General features: G+C 44.6%; 1 protein-coding gene across 1 annotated transcript in view; it reads left to right on the forward strand.

Annotated features, from left to right (window-relative positions):
* mthfs (5,10-methenyltetrahydrofolate synthetase (5-formyltetrahydrofolate cyclo-ligase)) overlaps positions 1 to 24290 on the forward strand; it is a 132731-nt gene extending 108441 nt beyond the window's left edge. Inside the window, exon 3 of the mRNA XM_078241572.1 lies at positions 22767 to 24290. Coding sequence (XP_078097698.1) covers positions 22767 to 22993 — 227 coding nt within the window. The 3' untranslated portion in view covers positions 22994 to 24290. The remainder of the gene's footprint in view (positions 1 to 22766) is intronic.
* The last annotated feature ends 818 nt before the right edge of the window (positions 24291 to 25108 follow it).

The raw sequence follows: 25108 nt of genomic DNA on the forward strand, positions 1-25108 counted from the left end.
TGTCCGGGGTGCGTGGAGTCCTTAATTATGCTGGCTGCTTTTCCGAGGCAGCGGGAAGTGTAGACAGAGTCAGCTACATTCACGACCTTCATAGTTTCTTGTGGTCTTGGGCAGAGCAGGAACCATACCAAGTTGTGAAAGAATGCTTCCTATGGTGCATCTGTAAAGGTTGGTGAGCGTCGTAGCTGACATGCCCAATTTCCTTAGTCTGCTGAGAAAGTAGAGGCGTTGGTGGGCTTTCTTAACTATAGCATCAGCATTGGGAGACCAGGATAGGTTCTGCTGATGGCCCTGGCCCATGATTGAGTGGATGATTGTGAGACTAGTTCATAAGTTCATAAAATATAGTCGGAGAATTAGGCCATTTGGCCTGTTGAGTCTGCTCCACCATTCGATCATGGCTGATATTCTCCACATCGCCATTTTCCTGCCTTCTGCCATTCAACTCATTACCAATTAAAAACCTATCTAACTCCTCCTTAAATTTACTCACTGTCCCAGCATCCACTGCAGTTTGTGGTAGTGAATTCCACAGATTCATAATCCTTTGGGAGAAGTAGTTTCTTAACTCTGTTTGCTACCCCTTTTCCGAAGACTATGACCTCTCATCCCAGAATGCCCCACAAGAGGAAGCATCCGCTCCACGTCTACTTTATCCATACCTTTTATCACCTTGTATACCTCCCTTCCTGATCTCCCCTCATTCTTCTAAATTCCAGAGACTATAGGCCTAAACTGTTCAATCTCTCTTCTTATGACAGACCCCTCATCTTTGGAATCAATCTAATGAACCTCCTCTGAACTGCCTCCAATGCCACTACATCTTTCCTCAAATAAGGGGCTAAAACTTTGCACAATACTCCAGGTGCGGCCTCATCAATGCCTTGTATAGTTGCAACAATACTTCCTTACCTTTATATTCTACTCCTTTAGCTATAAATGCCAACATTCCATTTGCTTTCTTTATTATCTGCTGTACCTACATGCTAGTTTTCTGTGACTCATGAACGAGGACACCCAGATCTCTCTGCACCGGAGCACCCCGAAATCTCTCCCCATTTAGATAATAAATCGCCTTCTAATTTTTTCAACCAAAATGCATGACCTCACACTCATCCATGTTAAACTCCATCTGCCACATTTTGGCCCACTCTCCTAACCTATCAATATCCATTTGTACGGTTCTAATTTCCTCATTGCAACTTACTGTCCTGCAGATTTGGCTATGGAGCCTTCTATCCCAGTATCCAAGTCATTAATATAGATTGTAAATAGCTGGGGCCTGTCCATCAGCTAGTTACCTATCCAAGATAATAAATTACTCCTAATCCCATGTGATCTAACCTTGTGAATTAACCTTTTGTGCGGCACCTTATGAAATGCCTTCCGGAAGTCCAGATATACTACATCTACGGGATCCCCATTATCCATCTTGCTTGTTACATCTTTGAAGAATTCTGGCAAATTAGTTAAACATAATTTGCCCTTCACAAAACCATGCTGACTCTGATGGATAGTGTTTTGACTTTCCAAATGTCCTGATATTGCTTCCTTGATAACTGATTCTAACACTTTCCTAACAACAGATGTTAAACTAATTGGTCTGTAATTTCCCACATTTTGCTTCCCTCTCTTTTTGAATAAGGGCGTTATATTAGTATTTTTACAATCCACTGGAACTTTTCCGGTGTCCAGGGAATTTTGGAATATTATAACCAATGGATCCACTATCTCCGCTGCCACTTCCTTTAATACCCTAGGCTGTAGGCCATCAGGCCCGGGGGACTTATCTGCCCTCAATCCCAATAGTTTGCTGAGTACCTTTTCCCTATCGATGTTGGTTGTTCTAAGTTCTACCCTTTCTCTGACTTGCCCGTTCCTATAGGAATGGTACTAATGTCCTCCACCGTGAAAACTGAGGCAAAGTGTTGATTTAGCATCTCTGCCATTTCAGTGTTCCCCACAATTAACTCTCCAGTTTCATCTTCCAAGGGACCAACATTCACCCTAGCGACTCTATTCCCTTTTATGTACCTATAGAAGCTCTTGCTATCCTTCTTGATATTTTGCGCTAGTTTTCTTTTGTAATTTACCTGAGCTCTTTTTATTACATTTTTAGTATCCCTTTGTTTATGTTTGAAAGTTTCCCAATCTTCCAACCTGCCACTGGCCTTTGCAATAAGGTACACCTTAGTTTTTGTCTTTACTTTGTCCTTGACCTCCTTGTTTAGCCATGGATGTTTTTTACCCTCCTTCCCATCTTTCTTCCTCACTGGGATATATTTTAGTTGTGAGAAATTGAGTATCTCCTTAAACAGCTGCCACTGTTCATCCGCTGTCCGACCTTTAACCTTCCTGCCCACTCTACTCAGGCCAGATCTGTCCTCATGCCGATGTAATTTCCTTTGTTTAATTCCAGAATGCTAGTTTGGGACTCCACTTTCTCACCCTCAAACCGAAATTTGAATTCTATCATATTATGGTCACTACTCTCTCGAGGATCCTTAATTATAAGGTCATCAATTAATCCCCCCTCATTACACAATACCAAATCCAGACTAGCCTGCTCCCTGGTTGGTTCCACAACATACTGTTCCAAGAAACAATCTCTAATACATTCAGTGAACTCTGCCTCCTGTCTACCCTTCCCAATTTGATTCTTCCAGTCTGTGTGAATATTGAAATCACCCATGATTAGTGCTGTACCTTTCTTGCAAGCCCCAGTATTTCCTGGTTTATATTGTGCCCCACTGCAGAACTACTGCTTGGGGACCTATAGATTACTCCTCGGGATGCCTTAATATAGTAACGATTTCTGTAATGCATCTTGCCACTGCCATAGAAAGAGTCTGGTGAAATCTTGGTCCTCCTTTTCCCATGTTGTTCTGAGAGAGTCCTGTAGCCCTTGCATCCAAACATTCATTGTACTCAGTTTGCCCCTCCAGGACAGTAGCCAGGCTGTCTATATGGAATCTCGGTATTCCCAAGAGTGAGTGATTGCAGTACTCATCGCCTGGATGGATACCTCCACAGTCCAGACCAAAGCATACAACCCCTCTGGTATACCTGCAAATCTTCACAGACCCCACACTGAAAATGTAGCTTCTGCCGCCCTATCGATGACTCTCGCGGCTCATCATGCAACTTAGGATCAGTCTGTGGAACACCCCGCACGCTCCTCCAATTGCCCAAGGCCTGCTCCACCACACTCTTCAGCAGAGGCATGTGTCAATGTGAAGTGCCCGCACCAGTGTGTGCATGAACCCTACCAAAGTGCCAGTGTCTGTGATGGCGTTGGATGCAGAGAGAGGATGTGATGCCACCCCTCAAGGACGACTCCTTGTAGGAGAGAGGTTGTTGCATGGTTTCTGTGCAGCTTGCTCTGGTCATCCAGACTTGAAATGTTGGCTCTATTCTCTTTCCACAGATGCTGAGATTTTTCAGCATTTTCTGTTCTATTTTCAATTTCCAGCATCTGCAGCAATTTGCTTTTATCATTTACATTGTGTAATTGTTGGTATGTAAACAAATATACCAGACATTTTGTACACAGCATAAACCTCACAAATATCAAATGTGACGAATAACCAATCAACAACAGTGTCTATAGTTCAATAACACTATGACTATAAAGGGCTTTGGGATATCTTGATTTGCTTTATAAATGCAAACTTTTAATTTCCTCTGGCATTTGTTCTCCATGTAGACAAGGATGGCCACTTAGGAATGTGCTCTGCATGCCTCAATGCTGCATTTGGGGTGGCTTAACTTTAAACCGAATGTATTCATATCTTGTCCCAAGCCTGACTGAGTGCCTCTCTGATCTTCACTTTCAGCAGTTGACCTCATCATTTTGGTTTTCACACCAAGGGTGCGCTTTCAGATTGTGTGAATCTGCACCATGGCATTGCCTGGGCTGTGGATGGCAGATTTCAATTTTCCTCCTCACAGTTAATAGCAGCAGCAAACCACAAGATCTGCGTCACTAATTCTAAGCGGGTTTTTAAGCCACACCCAGACTCAGTGTTGGAAACATCTATCAAACACCAATAAATGATCAAAAATAGATACTTACTAAGTTTTGGCTATTTCAGACTAACTATTTCAGACTAACTATTTCAGCATTGCGATGGAATTTATCATTTTGTGCCCAAGGTGAGGGATAATAGAATCCCTACAGTGCAGAAGGAGGCCATTCAGCCCATCGAGTCTGCACTGACAACAGTCCCACCCAGGCCCTATCCCCATAACCCCACGTATTATCCTGCTAACCCTTGACACTAAGGAACAATTTAGCATGGCCAATCAACCTAACGCATACATCTTTGGAGTGACAGAATAGGGGATTCAGCTGCCCAAGTCAGCATCATGCGCTACTGGATTAGGGGACGTACAGAGTAAAGCTGTCAATCAAACACCCCCGGTCAGATATAACATGGCTAGATACAGCTCCCATTTGACTGGGTTAGATATGCTGTCACCTGTGTTCTGCACAAGAACAACTCGAGAGATATATATGGAAGTGTTTGTAACCAAACAAGCATGCAGGTGATGGGTAAAGAGGACTTGATGCATATTAGGATACAGGCACAGAGTTTGACATAAGCTTAGATTTACACAGCTTTCAAGATGGAGGCCAGCTATGAAACTATTGGAATAATCAAGTCTAGAGTAGCAAAAGTATGAAGCAGGGTTTCAGCAGCAGATGAGCAGAGACGGGGATAGAGATGGATAAAGTTACGGATGTGTTAACAGGTGGATTTGGTGAAGGAGAGGATTATTTGTTGATATCAAACTGCCCTGTTGAACATGATGTGGAGATGCCGGCGTTGGACTGGGGTGAACACAGTAAGAAGTCTCACAATACCAGGTTAAAGTCCAACAGGTTTATTTGGTAGCAAATACCATAAGCTTTCGGAGCACTGCTCCTTCGTCAGATGGAGTGGAAATCTGCTCTCAAACAGTGCAAACAGACAAAATCAAGTTGCAGAATACGGATTAGAATGCGAATCCTACAGCCAGCCAGGTCTTAAAATGTACAGACAATGTGGGTGGAGGGAACATTAAACACAGGTGAAAGAGATGTATATTGTCTCCAGACAGAACAGCTAGTGAAATTCTGCAAGTCCAGGAGGCAAGCTGTGGGGGTTACTGATAATGTTAAATGAATCCAACATCCCGGTTTAGGCCGTCCTCATGTGTGCGGGACTTGGCTATCAGTTTCTGCTCAGCGACTCTGCGCTGTCGTGTGTCGTGAAGGCCGCCTTGGAGAACGCTTACCTGAAGATCCAAGGCTGAATGCCCGTGACTGCTGAAGTGCTCCCCCACAGGAAAAGAACAGTCTTGCCTGGTGATTGTCGAGCGGTGTTCATTCATCCGTTGTCGTAGCGTCTGCATGGTTTCCCCAATGTACCATGCCTCGGGACATCCTTTCCTGCAGCGTATCAGGTAGACAATGTCACAATCAGGTAGGCAACTCGGCCAACATTGTCTACCTGATACGCTGCAGGAAAGGATGTCCCGAGGCATGGTACATTGGGGAAACCATGCAGATGCTACGACAACGGATGAATGAACACCGCTCGACAATCACCAGGCAAGACTGTTCTTTTCCTGTGGGGGAGCACTTCAGCAGTCACGGGCATTCAGCCTTGGATCTTCAGGTAAGCGTTCTCCAAGGCGGCCTTCACGACACACGACAGCGCAGAGTCGCTGAGCAGAAACTGATAGCCAAGTCCCGCACACATGAGGACGGCCTAAACCGGGATGTTGGATTCATGTAACATTATCAGTAACCCCCACAGCTTGCCTCCTGGACTTGCAGAATTTCACTAGCTGTTCCGTCTGGAGACAATATACATCTCTTTCACCTGTGTTTAATGTTCCCTCCACCCACATTGTCTGTACATTTAAGACCTGGCTGGCTGTAGGATTCTCATTCTAATCCGTATTCTGCAACTTGATTTTGTCTGTTTGCACTGTTTGAGAGCAGATTTCCACTCCATCTGACGAAGGAGCAGTGCCCCGAAAGCTTATGGTATTTGCTACCAAATAAACCTGTTGGACTTTAACCTGGTGTTGTGAGACTTCTTACTGTTGAACATGCACAGACCTGAAGATTATTTTCCCTGTTTGTGCCATAAACACAGGAGCTGAGTCCAATTGCAGGTACTTTAAAGGAAAATCATTCCTTTTTACTTTGAATATACATTGTGTACTGGGACGGCAGGAGGTAGAAAGCAAAACTCTCGTATCACTGTAAATCTAAAAATCTTTTGTATACACACAGTTTCTCTCTACAGAATATTACTTGTGTTAAGTTTTGCTCACATTGTCTTGTGATTTTTTTCATTATAGATTCTTATGTTCACTTGTATAATGAAAACTGCCTCAGCAAACATGCTCTAGTTACACTCTCCAACCAAGCAGGATGCTATAGCACTTCAGTTTTGCAGCTTCTAGCTCCCCAGTCTGGGATGCAGAGAATCTCTCTGCTCTAATCAATTTAGTTTCTCTGCTTCCCAAATCACTCAAAGTAATACAAATAATAATACAACATTGCAGCTCTACACGTGAATAAACTCAGAATGCACAACTTTAAAATGAGAACTGAAATACATCTCTCTGCCTTAACCCTCTAATCCAGTTTACCTGAAGATTAATCTTGGTCTCAGTTGAAGACCATGGAAGATCTAGGAATGTATTATTAAAAATCCTCTCATGGTATGTTTTTATGTTGATACCTAACTTGCTTTTGGAATGAGAATCCTAAAGCAGTACAGTTACCGCAAAAGGTTAATCAATCCCTACATCACAACAGTGACCAAATACAAAGTATTGCATTGACTGTAAATTGCTTTGGAATGTTCTGACACCCTGAAAGATGCTCGGTGGGAACTTCTGGCCACGCTCGCCCCAAAACCGGAAAATCCCGCCCGAGGTCAACAGACATTTGCGTGATCTGACCAATCCCCCTCCACCCGCTATGATTCCCATGGCGGGCGGGACAGGAAAACCCCCCCCCGCTATGTTTTATGCTGGCTGTTCAAATTTCAGATGTCAAATTTCAAACCTCCTGGTAAAATGAAAAAAGAACTTGGGAGTATAACCTGACTGTGGGTAATGGCACAGGTAATGTTTTAATATTAGTTATTTCAGCAGGCCTGTAACTACAGCAGATCGCCTGCTTCCATTATTGTTGACAAAACTTTAAATAACAATTTCCATTAAAAATACTGATAAAGGGTTACTTGTATCACCTGCGGGGAGGTGGTAGAATAGTGCTATTGTCCTGTCCCACCTGCAGGATAGACCCAGCAGAGGTGGCAGCAAAGTGGTATGTCGTCGGGAGGGAGTTGCCCTGGGAGTCCTTGACATGACCCCCATCTCATGGTATCTGGGCAAAGAATCCCCCTGCTGATTACAATGTACTGCGCTTCCACACCCAACTCACTGATGAATCAATACTTCCACTTGTGAACACCACTTTAAGGAAGCACTGAGGATGGCAAGTGCACAGAATGTACCTTGGTGACTTCAACGTCCATTACCAAGAGTGGCTTGGTAGCATCACAGAACAAGCTGGTCATGTTACAGCTGCTAGACTGGGACTGCAGCATGTGGTGAGGGAACCAACAAGAGGGAAACCACACATGACCTCTTGTCTCCACAAATGCATCTGTCCATGATAGTATCGGTAGGAGTGACCACTGCTCAGTTCTTGTGTAAACCAAGTCCCGCCTTCACATTGAAGATACACTCCATTGTGTTGTGTGGCACCATTACCGTGCTAAGTAGAATAGATTTCAAACAGATTTCAAACCGGGCATCGACGAGATGCTGGGGACGATCAGCAGCAGAATTGTACACAATCCCATTTGTAACCTCATGGCCCGGCATATCCCCCACTTTACCATTGCCACCAACCCTGGGGATCAGCCCTCAATGGAGAGTGCAAGAGGGCATGCCAAGGGCCATGCCAGACATATCTAAACATGAGGTGTCAACCTGACGAAGCTACAGCACCGGACTACTTGCATGCCAAACATTAGAAGTGGCAAGTGATAGAGCTAAGAATCCCTCAACCAATGGATCAGTCCTGCCACAACCAGTTGTGAATGGTGAAGGACAATTAAACAGCTATTTGGAGGATGAGGATCCACAAATATCCCCATCCTGACTGATAGGGGAGCCCAACATATCAGTGCAAATGATAAGGCTGAAGCATTTGCAGCAATCCTCGGCCAGAAGTGCTGAGTGGATGATCTATCTTGGCCTCCTCCAGTGGTCCCCAGCATCAGAGATACCAGTCTTCAGCTAATTCGATTAACTCTGTGTTACATTAAGAAATTGCTGAAGGGACACTCAACTCCTGACCTTGTTTCAAACATGGACACAAGAGCTGAACTCCAGAGGTTAGGTAAGAGTGACTGCCCTTGACATCAAGGCAGCATTTGATGTCCAACATCTACAACACAAGTCAGGAGTGTGATGGAATACTTTCCCCTTGCCTGGATGAATGCAACTCCAACAACACTCAAGACTTTTGACACTGTCTAGGACAAAGCAGCCATTGGCATTCCATCCACAAACATTCACTCCCTCTATCACTGCTGCAGTAGTAGCAATGTGTGCCATCTACAAGATGCACTGTAGGAATTCAGCAAAATCCCTTAGATAGCACCTTCCAAACCCACAGCCACCACCATCTAGAAGGACAAGGACAGCAGACACATGGGAACACCACCCTCCAAATCACTCACCAGCGTTACTTGGAAATGTATTGCTGTTCCTTCACTGTCTCGTGGTCAAACTCCTGGCCTAACAGCATTGTGGGTGTACCTCAGAATCATAGAATCATAGAAACCCTACAGTGCAGAAGGAGGCCATTCGGCCCATCGAGTCTGCACCGACCACAATCCCACCCCACATATTTTACCTGCTAATCCCTCTAACCTACGCATCCCAGGACTGTAAGGGGCAATTTTTTTTTTAACCTGGCCAATCAACCTAACCCGCACATCTTTGGACTGTGGGAGGAAACCGGAGCACCCGGAGGAAACCCACGCAGACACGAGGAGAATGTGCAAACTCCACACAGACAGTGACCCGAGCCGGGAATCGAACCCGGGACCCTGGAGCTGTGAAGCAGCAGTGCTAACCACTGTGCTACCGTGCCGCCCAATGGCTATATCATATGGACTGCTGTGGTTCAAGATGGCAGCTCACCATCACCTTCTCAAGGGCAATTAGGAATGGGCAATAAATCCTAGATTAACCAGTGAAGCCCTCATCCTGTAATTTAATAAAACAATCATGTTGAGAGGAAATACTGTTTGTAGCCCTGTGACCACCAGATTTAAATCTATGTGATTAAAGAGTGGGAGAACAAAATTATTTCATAAAAATTCTAAAAGTTGCTGTCTGGCTGAGTGAAGCTACAGAGTAATTTCGGGTTCGAATCCCGCCATGGCAGATGGTAGAATTTGAATTTAAGGGACGGCACGGTAGCACAGTGGCTAGCACTGCTGCTTAGAACATAGAACATAGAACATAGAACATTACAGCGCAGAACAGGCCCTTCGGCCCACGATGTTGCACCGACCAGTTAAAAAAAAAAAAAAAAACTGTGACCCTCCAACCTAAACCAATTTCTTTTCGTCCATGAACCTATCTACGGATCTCTTAAACGCCCCCAAACTAGGCGCATTTACTACTGATGCTGGCAGGGCATTCCAATCCCTCACCACCCTCTGGGTAAAGAACCTACCCCTGACATCGGTTCTATAACTACCCCCCCTCAATTTAAAGCCATGCCCCCTCGTGCTGGATTTCTCCATCAGAGGAAAAAGGCTATCACTATCCACCCTATCTAAACCTCTAATCATCTTATATGTTTCAATAAGATCCCCTCTTAGCCGCCGCCTTTCCAGCGAAAACAATCCCAAATCCCTCAGCCTCTCCTCATAGGATCTCCCCTCCATACCAGGCAACATCCTGGTAAACCTCCTCTGCACCCTCTCCAGCGACGTAATTTCTCCCCCTTTGCAGGCAATGGAAAAGAGATTTGGCATTGTAAGCCATTCAGTGAAAGCGACTGGAGGCGCTGGAGAAAGAGGAATGTGCTTCAATCAGAAGTGTCTGCAATTCATAACTGGCAGTTGTTAGCGCTAAGCCTTTGAAAGAGCGATGAATGAAAACTCCTCTTTATGGCTCAGTAGAAAGTGCAAGCATGTTTTCAAGTGCATGTGTTGAAATAATTCTAAAGGAATAATTCTTCAGCTGCAATAAAGCACACATAGGACAGAATCATTGTGAGGAGGCATAGTGACCTGTTTAGTATCCACACCAGCAAATCAACACCACAAATATCTAACACAACTGTGTCGTCCCAATTGTAATGTAGGAAACACACTGGCCAGTTTGCACTCAGCAGTGTAATAGTGCCACATAGGGTGGGATTCTCCGGCCATTCACGCCAATGGGATTATCTGGTCCAGCTGCAGTGAACGGAGATTTATCTGAGCACCAAATTCTCTATCCTTGCTGGCAGCGGCAGTGGGGTGTGAACGGCCGGAGAATTCCCTTTTATCTTTTCTGTCCATCTGAGAGGGCAGATGGGGCCTCAGTTTAATATCTCATCAAAAGGTATCTTTTCCAACAATGCAGCACTCCCTCAGTACTACACTGGAGTGTCAGCCTAGATTTCATGCTCAGGTCAGTGGAGTGAACTTATAACCCTCTGGATCGGGTGAGAATGCTGCCATGGAGCCACCAAGTCAGTAGGGAGCTTGTGCAAATCTAGCAGAAGATAGGAGAAGGTAATGTTTTGTGATCACACCTGCAGCATGATTAGGAACACCTGTGTTCCCGCACCATGCATTCATCAAGGAATGATGTCACTGTTATAACAGTTGTTGCGTGTGAATTCAGTGTTTCCATTCTATTAATCAATGCCATTGTTCCCCTGCCTCAATGTCAGCTGTTTATTAGCACAGGGTACAGAGTGGAAAACCGAGACCAAGGATGGTATTTTATGTTGTCCACCAGGGCTCATTTGGACATGGGTAAGGGCATTTAATCGGGCAGGCTGGTAGCAGGTGTGGATCCCACTGCCTGCTGGCAATCCATGTTGGGAAGGGCCATGGACTGCAGCTAATGCCCATATTGCCTCATCCGACTGCTGCTGGTATTAAACCAAGGGCAAGCGGGCCAGTCACCATGCAGCCGAGCATGACAAGCAAAATTGTGCAGGGTTGCTTGTGGGCTCCCAGGGCGATCGCTCATCCAAAGGCTGCCTGATCAAGTAACCTGACATTGGGGAGTGGGGGGGGGGCACTGAGAAGCCTGTTCTGCCACCACTCTCCTGGGTGCATGGATCTAAATATGTTCCAGATGTTGAGTTGTTGTACTTCCGGCAACAGCCACCACCTCCCCAGTAGCGCTACTGAGCAAATGAACTGCTGGCCTCTGGCTGGCTGTTCTCTTTGGGCAGGTTTTCAGCTCCTGGGTCCTTAATCCCAGTGAAAGGCTCACTGGCGACCTCTCAACTGTCTGATTGGCATGCAATTGGAGGAGGGGGAAACGCTGCTCTCCCATTAGTTCTCCTGTCAGCAGCCGAGACCCCTGTTGTTTCCATAAAGTGCGGAGAGACTATTGCGTAACTTGAGTTACATGTGCAGGTGGAAAAGAACCTGGATGCAAGGGGGAAGCAGCAAACGATACCAGAAAGGGAGACTAAAATCTACAATTGTGACTGGGGAGTTGACTGTGAGAGGGAGAGACAGAGAGGGTGCCTCGTGAAAGAGAGAGGAGGAGGGGGGCGGAAGGGGAGGAAATCATAGAAATCATAGAAACCCTAGAGTACAGAAAGAGGCCATTCGGCCCATCGAGTTTGCACCGACCACAATCCCACCCAGGCCCTACCCCCATATCCCTACATATTTTACCCACTAATCCCTCTAACCTACGCATCTCAGGACACTGAGGGCAATTTTAGCATGGCCAATCAACCTAACCCGCACATCTTTGGAGTGTGGGAGGAAACCGGAGCACCCGGAGGAAGCCCACGCAGACACGAGGAGAATGTGCAAACTCCACACAGACAGTGACCCAAGCTGGGAATCGAACCCAGGTCGCTGGAGCTGTGAAGCAGCAGCGCTAACCACTGTGCTACCGTGCCGCCCCTTAAATTCAAATTCCACCATCTGCCATGGCGGGATTCGAACCCGAGTCCCCAGAACATTAGCTGAGGATGGGTCGGTAGTGAAATTGGGGAAGGGTGGAGAGAAACCTGTGGGAGGGGGAGCAGGGTGTGAGAGAGAGGGGTTGGAGAGCAGGATGTTGGAGGGAGGTGGAATCTATGTGTGGATAGAGTGTGGCTGTTGCAACTTTTTCTATTTATTCGTTCGTGGGACATGGGCATCGCTGGCTAGGCCAGCACTTATTGCTCATCCCTAATTGCTCTTAAAAAGGTGATGGTGAGCTGTCATCTTGAACAGCTGCAGTCCATGTGGTGCAGATGCACTCCAGAGAGAATTCCAGAAATTTTAGCCAGTTACAGTGAAGGAATGGCAATATATTTCTAAGTCAGAATAGCGAATGACTTAACATGGAAACTAGAAGCAGCCTGCTCCGCCATTCATTTTGATCATGGCTGATCATCAAATTCAATATCCTGATCCACCTTCCCCCACCCATATCCCTTCATCCCTTTCGCCCCAAGAGCTATATCTAATTTCTTCTTGAAACATGCAACGTTTTGGCCTCAACTACTTTCTGTGACCGTGAATTGCATGTATTCACCACTCTCTCTGGTTGAAGAAATTTCTCTTCACCTCAGTTCTAAAAGGTTTACCCCTTATCCTTAAACTATGACTCTTGGTTCTGGACTCCCCCACCATCGGGATCAGTCTTTCTGAATCTACGCTGTTAGAATTTTATACGTTTCTGTTTGATCCCCTCTCACTCTTCTAAGCTCCAATGAATATAATCCTAATCAATTTAGTCTCTCGTCATATGACAGACCTGCCATCCCAGGAATCAGCCTGATAAACCTTTGCTATACTCCCTCTATAGCAAGGACATTCTTCCTCAGATAAGGACACCAAAACTGCACGCAATACTCCAGGTAAGGCCTCACCAACACCCTATACATTTGCAGTAAACATCCCTATTCCTATACTCAAATCCTTTCGCTATAAAGGCCAACATACCATTTGCTGCCTTCACTGCCTGCTGTACCTGCATTCCTCTTACTTTTGGTGACTGATGCACAAGGCCACCAAGATCTTGCTGAGTATCTACCTCTTTCAATTTACACCCATCAAACAATAATCTGCCTTCCTATTATTGCTACTGAAGTGGATAACCTCACATTTATCCATATTATACTGCATCTGCCATACTTATGCCCACTCACTCAGCCAAATCACACTGAAACATCTCTCCGTACTCCTCACAGCTCACCATCCCACCCAACTTTGCATCATCTGCAAATTTAGTGAGAATACAGTTAATTCCCTCATCCAAATCATTAATATAAAATGTGAACAGTTGGGGTCCGAGCACAGATTCCTGCGGAACCCCACTAGTCACTGTGTGCCAATCGGAAAAAGACCCATTTATGCCAACTCTTTGCTTCCTGTCGGCTAACCAGCTTTCTATCCATCTCAAGACACTACCAACAATCCTATGTGCTTTAACTTTACATAGTAGTCTGTGATGTGAGACCTTGTCGAAAGCTTTCTGTAACTCTCAATAGACCACATCCACCAGTTCTCCTTGGTCAACTCTACTAGTTACATCCTCAAAGAATTCCAATTGATTCGACAAGCATGATTCGACAAGCATGAATTGGATTTTCTTGCCAATTTGAATGCTTCTTCTTTGAATCAAACAATATCCCTACTTTCCCTTGTAATCCATGTTTTGGCCACAGTTCCCTTACAACTCTTGCACCAAACAGGAATAAACAACTTCTGGAGTTCATCTATTCGTTCTTTAAATGCCTGCCTTTGCCTGTCCATGGTCCTTCATTTCATTAATGTTTCCCAGTCCATCACAGTCAATTCAAGTCTCATACCATCACAGTTACCTTTATTTAGGATTCAGCACTCTGGTCTCAGAATTACCTACGTCACTGTCCACCTTGACAAAAATTCTATCATATTATGGTCACTCATCCCCAAGGGTTTTCTCAGAACTAGATTGCCAACGAGTCCTTCTCTCATTGCATAATACCCAGTCCAAGATAGTTTGTTCCCTTGTTGGTTCATCAATGTATTAATCCAGAAAATGTGATGTTAGTGTACCTTTAAGAGATGTAAAAAAAAATCATGCTCATAACCTGAGGTGATGTCATTGTTGGGAAGAAGAAAAAACAGTGACAGGTCAGGTGACAGGAGTTCAGTTTCAGTTTTGGGAGTTGGAGGTTCGAAGCATCAAAGAGAAGACTCTTCCTGTTTTGTTTTTGGAAATTCTGTTGTTTTCCTGAAGGGTGAAAATCTGCGGTTGTTGGGGGCTGGACCAGAACACCTCTGGTGTTTTGGGAAGCTGTCTTGTCTTCAACCTATCTTGGTGTCATCATTAAATTTACTGACCCACCCTTCAGCCCCCTCCTCCATCAGTCGATATACAGTCAGTAATGCAGTAATCCTCCATTACAAGGGAGAAAGTGTTAGGTTTTTTAGGGAACATTAAAACTGACAAAAGCCCCAGGGCCTGATGGCATCTATCCTAGACTGCTCAGGGAGACGAGAGATGAAATTGCTGGGCCTCTGACGGAAATCTTTGTCGCTTCTTTGGACACAGGTGAGGTCCCTGAGGATCGGAGGATAGCGAATGTGGTCCCGTTGTTTAAGAAGGGTAGCAGGGATAACCCAGGAAATTATAGGCCGGTGAGCTTGACATCCATGGTAGGGAAGTTGTTGGAGAGAATTCTTAGAGACAGGATGTATGTGCATTTAGAACGGAACAATCTCATTAGTGACAGACAGCATGGTTTTGTAAGAGGGAGGTCGTGCCTTACAAATTTGGTGGAGTTTTTTGAGGAAGTGACAAAAACGGTTGACGAAGGAAGGGCTGTGGATGTCGTCTATATGGATTTCAGTAAGGCATTTGACAAAGTCCCACATGGCAGGTTGGTTAAAAAGGTTAAGGCTCATGGGATACAAGGACAAGTGGCTCGATGGGTGGAGAACTGGCTTGGCCATAGGAGACAGAGGGTAGTGGTCGAAGGGTCTTTTTCCGGCTGGAGGTCTGTGACCAGTGGTGTTCCGCAGGGCTCTGTACTGGGACCTCTGCTATTTGTGATATATATAAATGATTTGGAAGAAGGTGTAACTGGTGTTACCAGCAAGTGTGCGGATGACACGAAGATGGCTGGACTTGTGGATAGCGATGAGCATTGTCGGGCAATACAGCAAGATATAGATAGGCTGGAAAATTGGGCGGAGAGGTGGCAGATGGAAGTTAATCCAGATAAATGCGAAGTGATGCATTTTGGAAGAAATAATGTAGGGGGGAGGTATACAATAAATGGCAGAGCCATCAAGAGTATAGAAACACAGAGGGACCTAGGTATGCAAGTCCACAAGTCCTTGAAGGTGGCAACACAGGTGGAGAAGGTGGTGAAGAAGGCATATGGTATGCTTGCCTTTATAGGATGGGGTATAGAGTATAAAAGCTGGAGTCTGATGATGCAGCTGTATAGAATGCTGGTTAGGCCACATTTGGAGTACTGCGTCCAGTTCTGGTCGCCGCACTACCAGAAGGACTTGGAGGCGTTAGAGAGAGTGCAGAGAAGGTTTACCAGGATGTTGCCTGGTATGGAGGGTCTTAGCTATGAGGAGAGATTGGGTAAACTGGGGTTGTTCTCCCTGGAAAGACGGAGAATGAGGGGAGATCTAATAGAGGTGTACAAGATTATGAAGGGGATCGATAGGGTTAACGGTGGGAAGCTTTTTCCCAGATCAGAAGTGACGATCACGAGGGGTCACGGGCTCAAGGTGAGAGGGGCGAAGTATAACTCAGATATTAGAGGGATGTTTTTTACACAGAGGGTTGTGGGGGCCTGGAATGCGCTGCCAAGTAGGATGGTGGAGGCAGACACGCTGGCATCGTTTAAGACTTACCTGGATAGTCACATGAGCAGCCTGGGAATGGAGGGATACAAACGATTGGTCTAGTTGGACCAAGGAGCGGCACAGGCTTGGAGGGCCGAAGGGCCTGTTTCCTGTGCTGTACTGTTCTTTGTTCTTTGGTGGAATGGGGTTACTGAATGACAGTGTGAGGGAGGTGGATGAACATTAATACAGAAAGTCAGTGACACAGGGTGCTGGCGGAGAGAGGGATTACTGAGTGACAGTGTGAGGGAGCTAGATTAACGTCATTCGAGATACAGTCAGTATCACAGTGTGCTGAGGTAGAGGGGTTACTCCGTGACAGTGTGAGGGAGCTGGATTAATATGAGTCGAGATACAGTCAGTAACATGGTGCTGCGGGGCAAGGTGTTTCGAGTGAAAGGGTGAGGGAGCTGGATTAACATCTGTGCAGATACAGTCAGTAACACAGGGTGTGCGGGGAGAGGGGTTACTGAGGCACAGTGTGAGGGAGGTAGATTAACATCAGTATAGATACAGTCAGTGACATGGGTGCTGGGGGGAGAGGGGTTTTTGAATGACAGTGTGAGGGAGCTGTATTAACATCAGTAGAGGTACAGTCAGTAACACGGTACTGTGGGAGAGGGGTTACTGAGTGACAGTGTGAGGGAACTGGATTAACATCAATTGAGATACAGTCTAACACGGTGCTGGAAGAGAGGGGTTACTCAGTGACATTGTAAGGGAGCTGCATTTATACAAGTACATATACTGTCGGTGACACAAGGTGCTGGGGGAGAGAGGGATTATTCAGTGACAGTGTGAGGTAGCTGGATTAGCATCAGTACAGATACAGTCAGTAACACAGGGTGGTGGGTGAGAGGGGTTACTGAATGACAGAGCATTGGTAAGAACATTGATCAGAACATTGAATACAGGAGTTGGAACGTCTTGTTGAAGTTGTTCAAGACATTGGTAAGGCCACACTTGGAATACTGTGTAGAGTTCTGGTCATCCTATTATAGAAAGGATATTATTAAACTAGCAAGAATGCAGAAAAGATTTACTAGGATGCTACCGGCACTTGATGGTTTGAGTTATAAGGAGAGGCTGAGTAGACTGGGACTTTTTTCTTTGAGCGTAGAAGGCTCAGGGGTGATCTTTATAGAGGTCTATAAAATAATGAAGGCATAGATCAGCTAGATAGTCAATATCTTTTCCCAAAGGTAGGGGAGTCTAAAACTAGAGGGCATAGGTTTAAGGTGAGAGGGGAGAGATACAAAAGTGTTCCGAGGGGCAGGATGGTAAATGTCTGGAACAAGCTGCCAGAAGTAGTAGTAGAGGCGGGTACAATTTTGTCTTTTAAAAAGCATTTGGACAGTTACGTGGGTAAGATGCGTATAGAGGGATATGGGCCACATGTGGGCAATTGGGACTAGCTTAGGAGTTAACAAAAAAGGATGGCATGGACAAGTTGGGCTGAAGGGCCTGTTTCCATGCTGTAAACCTCTATGACTCTATTTTGCACTGTGGGAGGAAACTGGAGCACCCGGAGGAAACCCATGCAGACACAGGGAGAATGTGCAAACTCCACAGACACCTGAGGTCAGAATTGAACCCAGGTCCCTGGTGCTGTGAGGCAGCAGTGCTAACCACTGTACCACCATGCCACCCATAGTAGCCATAGTATTTATTTGACTAGTGCAGTTCAGTTTCTGGTAAATGGTAAGTAACCCCCAGGAAATGAAATGAAGGGTGAGCTTAGGCTGCTATAACAGCAACTCTGAAATTGACATTGTGACTGTAGTATAGGTTTAAAATTATTGTAAGAATTATATTTCTAATCCGAGAGCTATCACTTTACGAATTTGCATATTTTTGTACCAAAATATGAAATTGATTGGCCTAAGGCTGTTTTAGTTCAGAATTTGCCTCCATGACCTTAACGAGGCAATAACATTTCCTTTACAGGAGAAGATACATTGTGCAATTACTAATGCACATCTGACCAACACAATACTTTACTTTCCATCTATATTAAGTGTGTGAGGCACAAAATCGCCAATGAATGCAACTCATGTCTTATATGCTGCTAGTTCGTGAGGATTCACCACAAGGTAACAGCAACATTGAGAGAGAGCAGATTTGTACTAATTGTAACCCTTTTGACATACATTTAAGTAAATATATACTTCTACATAAGCAGAGTCCAGTAGTCCTGCACATTTACTTTCCTCAAGTGCCTAGCTATTTCCCTTTCGATATAATTGATTGTCTCTGCTTCCACCATACTCAGTAACAGCAAATGCCCATTGTTACCACTCATGGCATAAACATTTTCTTCCTCACATTGCCCCTTGTATTTCTTACCCAAAACCTTAAATCTGTGTCCCCTGGTCCTCGTACCCACATCTGATTGGAAGCACGTTTTTTGTCTGCCTTATCTGAGCCTGTCATAAACGTGTACGCCTGTATCGAGTGTCCCCACAATCTCCCTTGTTCCAGGACAACAACCCCAGCTTCTCCAACTTGACCTTGGAATTGACATCCCTCTTCCCTGGAAGCAATCTGGTAAATCTGCTCTGGAACCTGTCAAGGATCCTCACGTTTTTCCTCGTGGTGACCAGAACTTGGCACAATACTCTAGTTGTGGCCTAAGCAGAACTTTGTAAAGACTCAGCATAACTTTCTGGTTAAAACTTTCTAGAGCTTTGAAAAAGGATAATCTGGACTCAAAACATCAGCTCTTTTCTCTCCTTACAGATGCTGCCACCCTGTTGAGACTTTCCAGCATTTTCTCTTTTGATAACTTTCTGGTCTTTGTCCCCAATATCTCTGTTTATAAAGCTCAAAGTCCCATATACTTTGATTACTAGTCTTTCAGTATATTCTGCCACATTTAAAGATCTATGCACGTGAACCCCAGGTCTCTCTGTCCCTGTACACCCTTAGTCTGCCACCTAGACTGTATATCCTCGCCCTATATTTTCTGCCTAAATTCAGCACCTCATTTCTCTGTATTAAGTTCCATCTACCAACTCTGCTAGCCTGTCTGTGTCCTGTTGCAGACAATTAGTATCATCACTGTCTGCCAGGCTTTCAAATTTGGTACCATCCGCAAATTTTGAAAATTATTTTGTATTCCAGAATCTAAATCATATATACATACCTAGAAATCAGTGTCCTTGCTAAACCTTGAGGAACCCCATTGTCTACCATCCTCCAGTCTGAAAAACATTCATTTGTCACAACTCACTATTTTCTGTCTTTAAGCCAATTTTTGATCCAAATACTGATTTTCCTATTTCATGAGCCTCGATTTTATTAACCACCCTTTATGTGGTACTTTGCCAAATGCTTTCTTAAAATCCATGTAGACATCATCCACAGTTTTCCCTTCATCAACCTTCTTTACTCATCAAAATATTCAATTTGATTACTTAACTATGACCTGCCTTTTACAAATCCACGCTGGCTCTCCTTAACTAACTCAAACCTCACCAACTGCCAGTTGATGTTACTTCCCGCTGCCTCAGCAAAGCAGCCAGCATAAGGAAGGACCCACGCATCCCAGATGTACTGTCTTCCACCTTCTTCTGTCAGGTCACATACCAACCGACTGAAGAGCAGCTTCTTCCCTGCTGCCCTCAAGACTTTTGAATGGACCTACCTTGCATTAAGTTGATCTTTCTCGACATCCTAGCTATGACTGTAACACTACATTCTGCACTCTCTCATTTCCTTCTCTATGAATGGTATGCTTTGTCTGTATAGTGTGCAAGAAACAATACTTTTCACTGTATGCTAATGCATGTGACAATAATAATAAATTCAATCAAATATTCTTTCTAAAATCTTGCCCACTACTTGTGTTAATCGTAGAATCATGGAACAGTGCAGAAGGAGGCCATTCAGCCCATCGAGCCTGCACCAGTACCATTCCCACCCAGGCCCAATACCCACAACCCCACATATTTACCCTGCTAATCCCCCTTATACTAAGGGGCAATTTTGCATGGCCAATCAACCTAACCCGCACATCTTTGGACTCTGGGGGGAAACCGGAGCACCCAGAAGAAACCCACGCAAACTCCACGTAGACAGTGACCCGAGACCGGAATTGAATCTAGGACCCTGGCACTGTGAGGCAGCAGTGCTAACCACCGTGCCACCCAGAAAAATTACATGAGCCTGGCATTAAACTGTCCGGCCTGTAATTTACCAGGAATGCCCTTGCACCCTTTCTGGAATTAGGGGGTCACATTTGCCACTGTCCAATCCTCAAGTTTCTTCCCCATTTCTAAAAAATATTGGAAGATTATCGAAAGCCCTTACACTGGCATCATTCCCATTTCCTTTGGCAGTCTGGGATATAAGCCATCCAGATCAGATGACTTCGCATTTTAGGCAGAGCCAACTGTTCTAGTACATCTGTCCTATCAATTTTCTCACCATCCATTACCTCTACCATCTCCTATTTTACCAGCATCCTCTTCCTTAGGAAACACCAATGCAAAGTGCTTATTAAGTAGTCTAGCCTTGCCTTGTGATTCTAAGCAAATATCACCTTCTTTGTTCCTGATAGGTCCTGCCTCATCCCTCACTATCTGCTTATTATTTGCATGCCAGGAGAAGATCCTTGGGTCCTCTTTGGCGTTAACCGCCGTTCAATGCTCACATTCTCTCTTCTTTTCCTCTTCACTTCCTCCCTCAATTTAGCACATCAGGCCTGGCTCTTGCTTGAAGAATTCGCCTGATGTGTATCATACACCCTCTTTTTTTTATGGGTGCCATTGGCTGGCCAGCATTTATTGCCCAACCCTCGTTGCCCTTGAGAAGATGGTGGTGAGCTGCCTTCTTGAACCACTGCAGTCCATGTTTTGTGAGTTGACCCACAATGCCGTTAGGGAGGGAATTCCATGATTTTGACCCTGCAACAGTGAAAGAACGGCGATATATTTCCAAGTCAGGATGGTGAGTGGCTTGGAGAGGAACTTGGTGGTGGTGTCCCCATTTATCTGCTGCCCTTGTCCTTCTAAGTGGAAGTGGTTGTGGGTTTGGAAGGTGCTGTCCAAGGATCTTTGGTGAATTGCTGCAGTGCATCTTGTAGGTAGTACACACTGCTGCTACTGAGCGTCAGTGGTGGAGGGAGTGGATGTTTGTAGATGTGGTGCCAATCAAGCGGGCTGCTTTGTCCTGGATGGTGTCAAGCTTCTTGAGAGTTGTTGGAGCTGCACCCATCCAGGCAAGTGGGGGAGTATTCCATCATATTCCAAGATTGCTGCAAATGCTTCAGCCTTATCTTTTGCACTGATGTGCTGGGCTCCTCCATCATTGAGGATGGGGATATGTGTGGAGCCGCCTCCTCCAGTGAGTTGTTTAATTGTCCACCGCCATTCACGATTGGATGTGGAAGGACTGCAGAGGTTCGATCTGATCCGTTGGGGTGGGATCGCTTAGCCCTGTTTATCACTTGCTGTTTTTGCCGTTTGGCACGCAAGTTGTCCTGTTTGATAGAAAGAGGAATGCACCCAATTCTCTGGAGGAAAAGAAGCAAATCACTTTCCAGGCAGAGGTCACTCTTACAGTTTGGCTGAAAAGGCGATAGAAGCTCTAGGAGGCAATGTGTGCAAAAAGGTCCAACACCAGGAGATCTGATCTAAATAGACACCACCAAGCTGAGCTTTTCCAGAAGTGGCCAAACTATGAACTGGAATGTTACTGATTGTCACTTTCCAGAGTTACTTTGACCTGACCAATGTCAGGACTGTCATGACCTGAAGGAGAGCGGGTTCACAGAAGTGTGTCTTACTGATGATAGTTGACTTGTAGGATAGGACTCCTTACCTACCTTATGTGATTAAAGGACAGCACAGTGTGGAAAACAGCGTAGCTGCATTATTCTGTACACACTGAAGGGGAATGCTTGTGGTCATGTAATATGTATCTTTGTTATATGGACTATTTAAAGTGAAATTGAAATGTTTATTTCAAGTCTCACTTGTCTGATAATTCAATTTAACAGTTCAAATTGGGCAGAAAATGTTAAATAATTTATTTATCTCATTTCATTCATTCATTTTGAAAAGCAATAGCCAGCTATAAATTCACAACTCTTGAGTTTAACACATTTCCATACTTTGACAGCAACAAACACTAACAACCATTCACAGCTCTGTGTCCTCAATGGTATTTGTTGAGTTATTGCATGCTTTCTCTCACCCCTGCTGTTCCCTGTTCAATTTGTGATGATTCTAATTTGTGTTAATGTAAAAGCTATGGAAAGTGGAATCTTCTTCACAATTTATTCATTTGGGAGTTGTTTGGTAAATTTGGTTTACGGTTTTCCCACGGGGATTGCAACAAAATATACGTCGCTATCTTAAAGTTCTGTAATAACTTTATTATTTTTTCTTAATAAGTTACATTCACAGTAACTTCATTGCAGTGTTAATGTAAGCCTACTTGTGACACTAATGAATAAACTTTAAAACTTTAACAAACATAATGCAAACAGAGATTGGACAACTGCCCGAAAAGCACGCGAAAGAGAAAACTCGAATATGTTTGGTTATAATCTGTTGCTGCAGAGTCTTTTTGTTTTTTTACTATTTGCATTTTATTCCTATCCAATGGTGAACCTAACATTGTTTCTCTTTCAAACAGGGGGCCTTGATCTGATCCTGATGCCTGGCCTGGGATTTGACAAACATGGTAACAGACTGGGCAGAGGGAAGGGTTACTATGACACCTACCTGGAGCGTTGCCTGCAGCACTCGAAGGGCAGCAAACCCTACACCATTGCCCTGGCCTTTAAGGAGCAGATCTGTGACCAGGTCCCAGTGACTGAAACTGATCGGCCAATTGATGAGGTATTGTATGAGGCCCCGTAGGTGGGTGAGGAACACCGCTGAAATTCATTCTAAATCGAGGAAAAATGAAGAGAATTGAAGAGGAAAATTGTTTATTTTTAATAGGAAGGAAACAATTTTTTCTGGAAATTATCTGCCGTGTCAAATATCAATGACAAGTAAATCAAACGGACAGATGCTGTACCTCAGATTGCTTCATAAAGCAGTCAAAAACAAATATTGATAATTTCTATATATTTATGTAATTAAGGTATTGTAATCTATCTTCAATTCATTTCATAATTTAATAAAAAGACCGCTTGTTGTGTGGTCATCTGTCACACTGCAGAAATTTGTCTGATTTTTTTTTGTTCTGGAGAAATCACATTCTTGAGCAGTGACCTAGGCAGTAAATAGCTCAATAATCCGAGCACTTATCATAGAATCCCTACAGTGCAGAAAGAGGTAATTCGGTCCATCGAGTCTGCACCAACAACGATCCCTCCCAGGTCTTATTCCTGGACCCTCCTGCATTTATCCTGACACTAAGGGGCAACTTAGCATGGCCAATTAACCTAACCTGCACATCTTTGCACTGTGGGAGGAAACTGGAGCACCCGGAGGAAACCCATGCAGACACAGGGAGAATATGCAAACTCCATACAGACAATGATCCGTGGCTGGAATTGAATCCGGGTCCCTGGCGCTGTGAGGCAGCAGTGCTAACCATTGTGCCACCGTGCCACCCATCTCTATCATACTCTTGTACATCCTTGTCACCTTCTTCCTCCTCAATACCTATAATCTCCATCCCACCATCATTCTCATTTAACAAATGAGCCATTGGTAGATTGTGGCCAAAACTGAGCTGGGACTAGTTTTTTATATCTTGGACACTTGTCGAATTGTCTTCAAACTCTCCCCAGATGGCAGATTCAGCGGGTTGGTTGGTGCCACTCTGGAGTGAAATGGTATGTATCATTTAAGGAATCCTGGGACTCTGAATACTGGGTCGTTGCCAGACCTTTTAAGCATGTCCCTTGGAAAAAGAGAACAATGGAGATCCAGGAACACAGTGAGGCCAGCAGAATCCCGAGGGTGGACTATAGATGAAAGGTGTGACAGAAACCCAAGGGAACAGCAGGGATGAGAGAGAAAGCATGCAATAACTCAACAAATACCATCGAGGACACAGAGCTGTGAATGGTTGTTAAATATAACTGTGTTTGTTGCTGTCAAAGTATGGAAATGTGTTAAATTCAAGAGTTGTGAATATATAGCTGGCTATTGCTTTTCAAAATGAATGAATGAAATGAGATAAATAAATTATTTAACATTTTTTGCCCAATCAATTATTTTCAGCCATTAAATAATTGCATTGAGGAAGGAACAACAGAGCCCCAGAATTATAGTTAAGTATTGAGGTAAGGATTTGAGATAAGATTTAAAACCCCATTAAATTAGTCAAGTTCCTTCAGCCTTTTATTTATAATAAATTTAGTAATCCAATAAACAAAGGCATGGCATGATATCTCCCATGGGACGTGCATCCTGTTTCATGGGGAATTCCAGAATGCTTCTCGTGTCCTGGACAACTATGTGCCAGAAGTTCATCAGCTTGAGATCTTGGTTTCAGAGCTTGAACAATAGCTAGGGTCAATGCCTTGCACCTGAGAGACGAGGAGTTTTGAGAGTAGCATGTTTCTAGATGTGGTCACCATGCAGCTTAAGCATATGCAGGAAGAGGAGGAATGGTAACCACCAGACAATCTAGAAGGAACCGAGAGTGCAAGAGTTCTATGAGTACATCTCACTCTCCAACCGGTATTCACTTCTGAATACTGGGGAAGATGATAGCTCCTTTGGGAATGCAGCCAAATGGGTGACTCAACAGTCAGACAGAAGGAAGTTTGGGAAAGCAATAGTGATAGGGGATTTTATAGTTCTGGGAACAGACAGATGTTTCTGTGGCTGCAGGAGTGATTCCAGGATGGTATTTTGCCTTCCTGATGGCACGGTCAAGGATGCTACTGGGAAATTGCAGAGCATCATGAGGGGAGGGAGTGACCAACTTGAGTTTGAGATCCAAATCTGCCAATGGCATTGGTAGAAAGAGGGGCGAGGTCCTGCAGGCAGATTTTAGGGAGCTAGGAAAGA

The sequence above is a fragment of the Mustelus asterias genome, chromosome 24 (assembly GCF_964213995.1).
Source record: "Mustelus asterias chromosome 24, sMusAst1.hap1.1, whole genome shotgun sequence".
NCBI classification, from domain to species: Eukaryota; Metazoa; Chordata; class Chondrichthyes; order Carcharhiniformes; family Triakidae; genus Mustelus; species Mustelus asterias.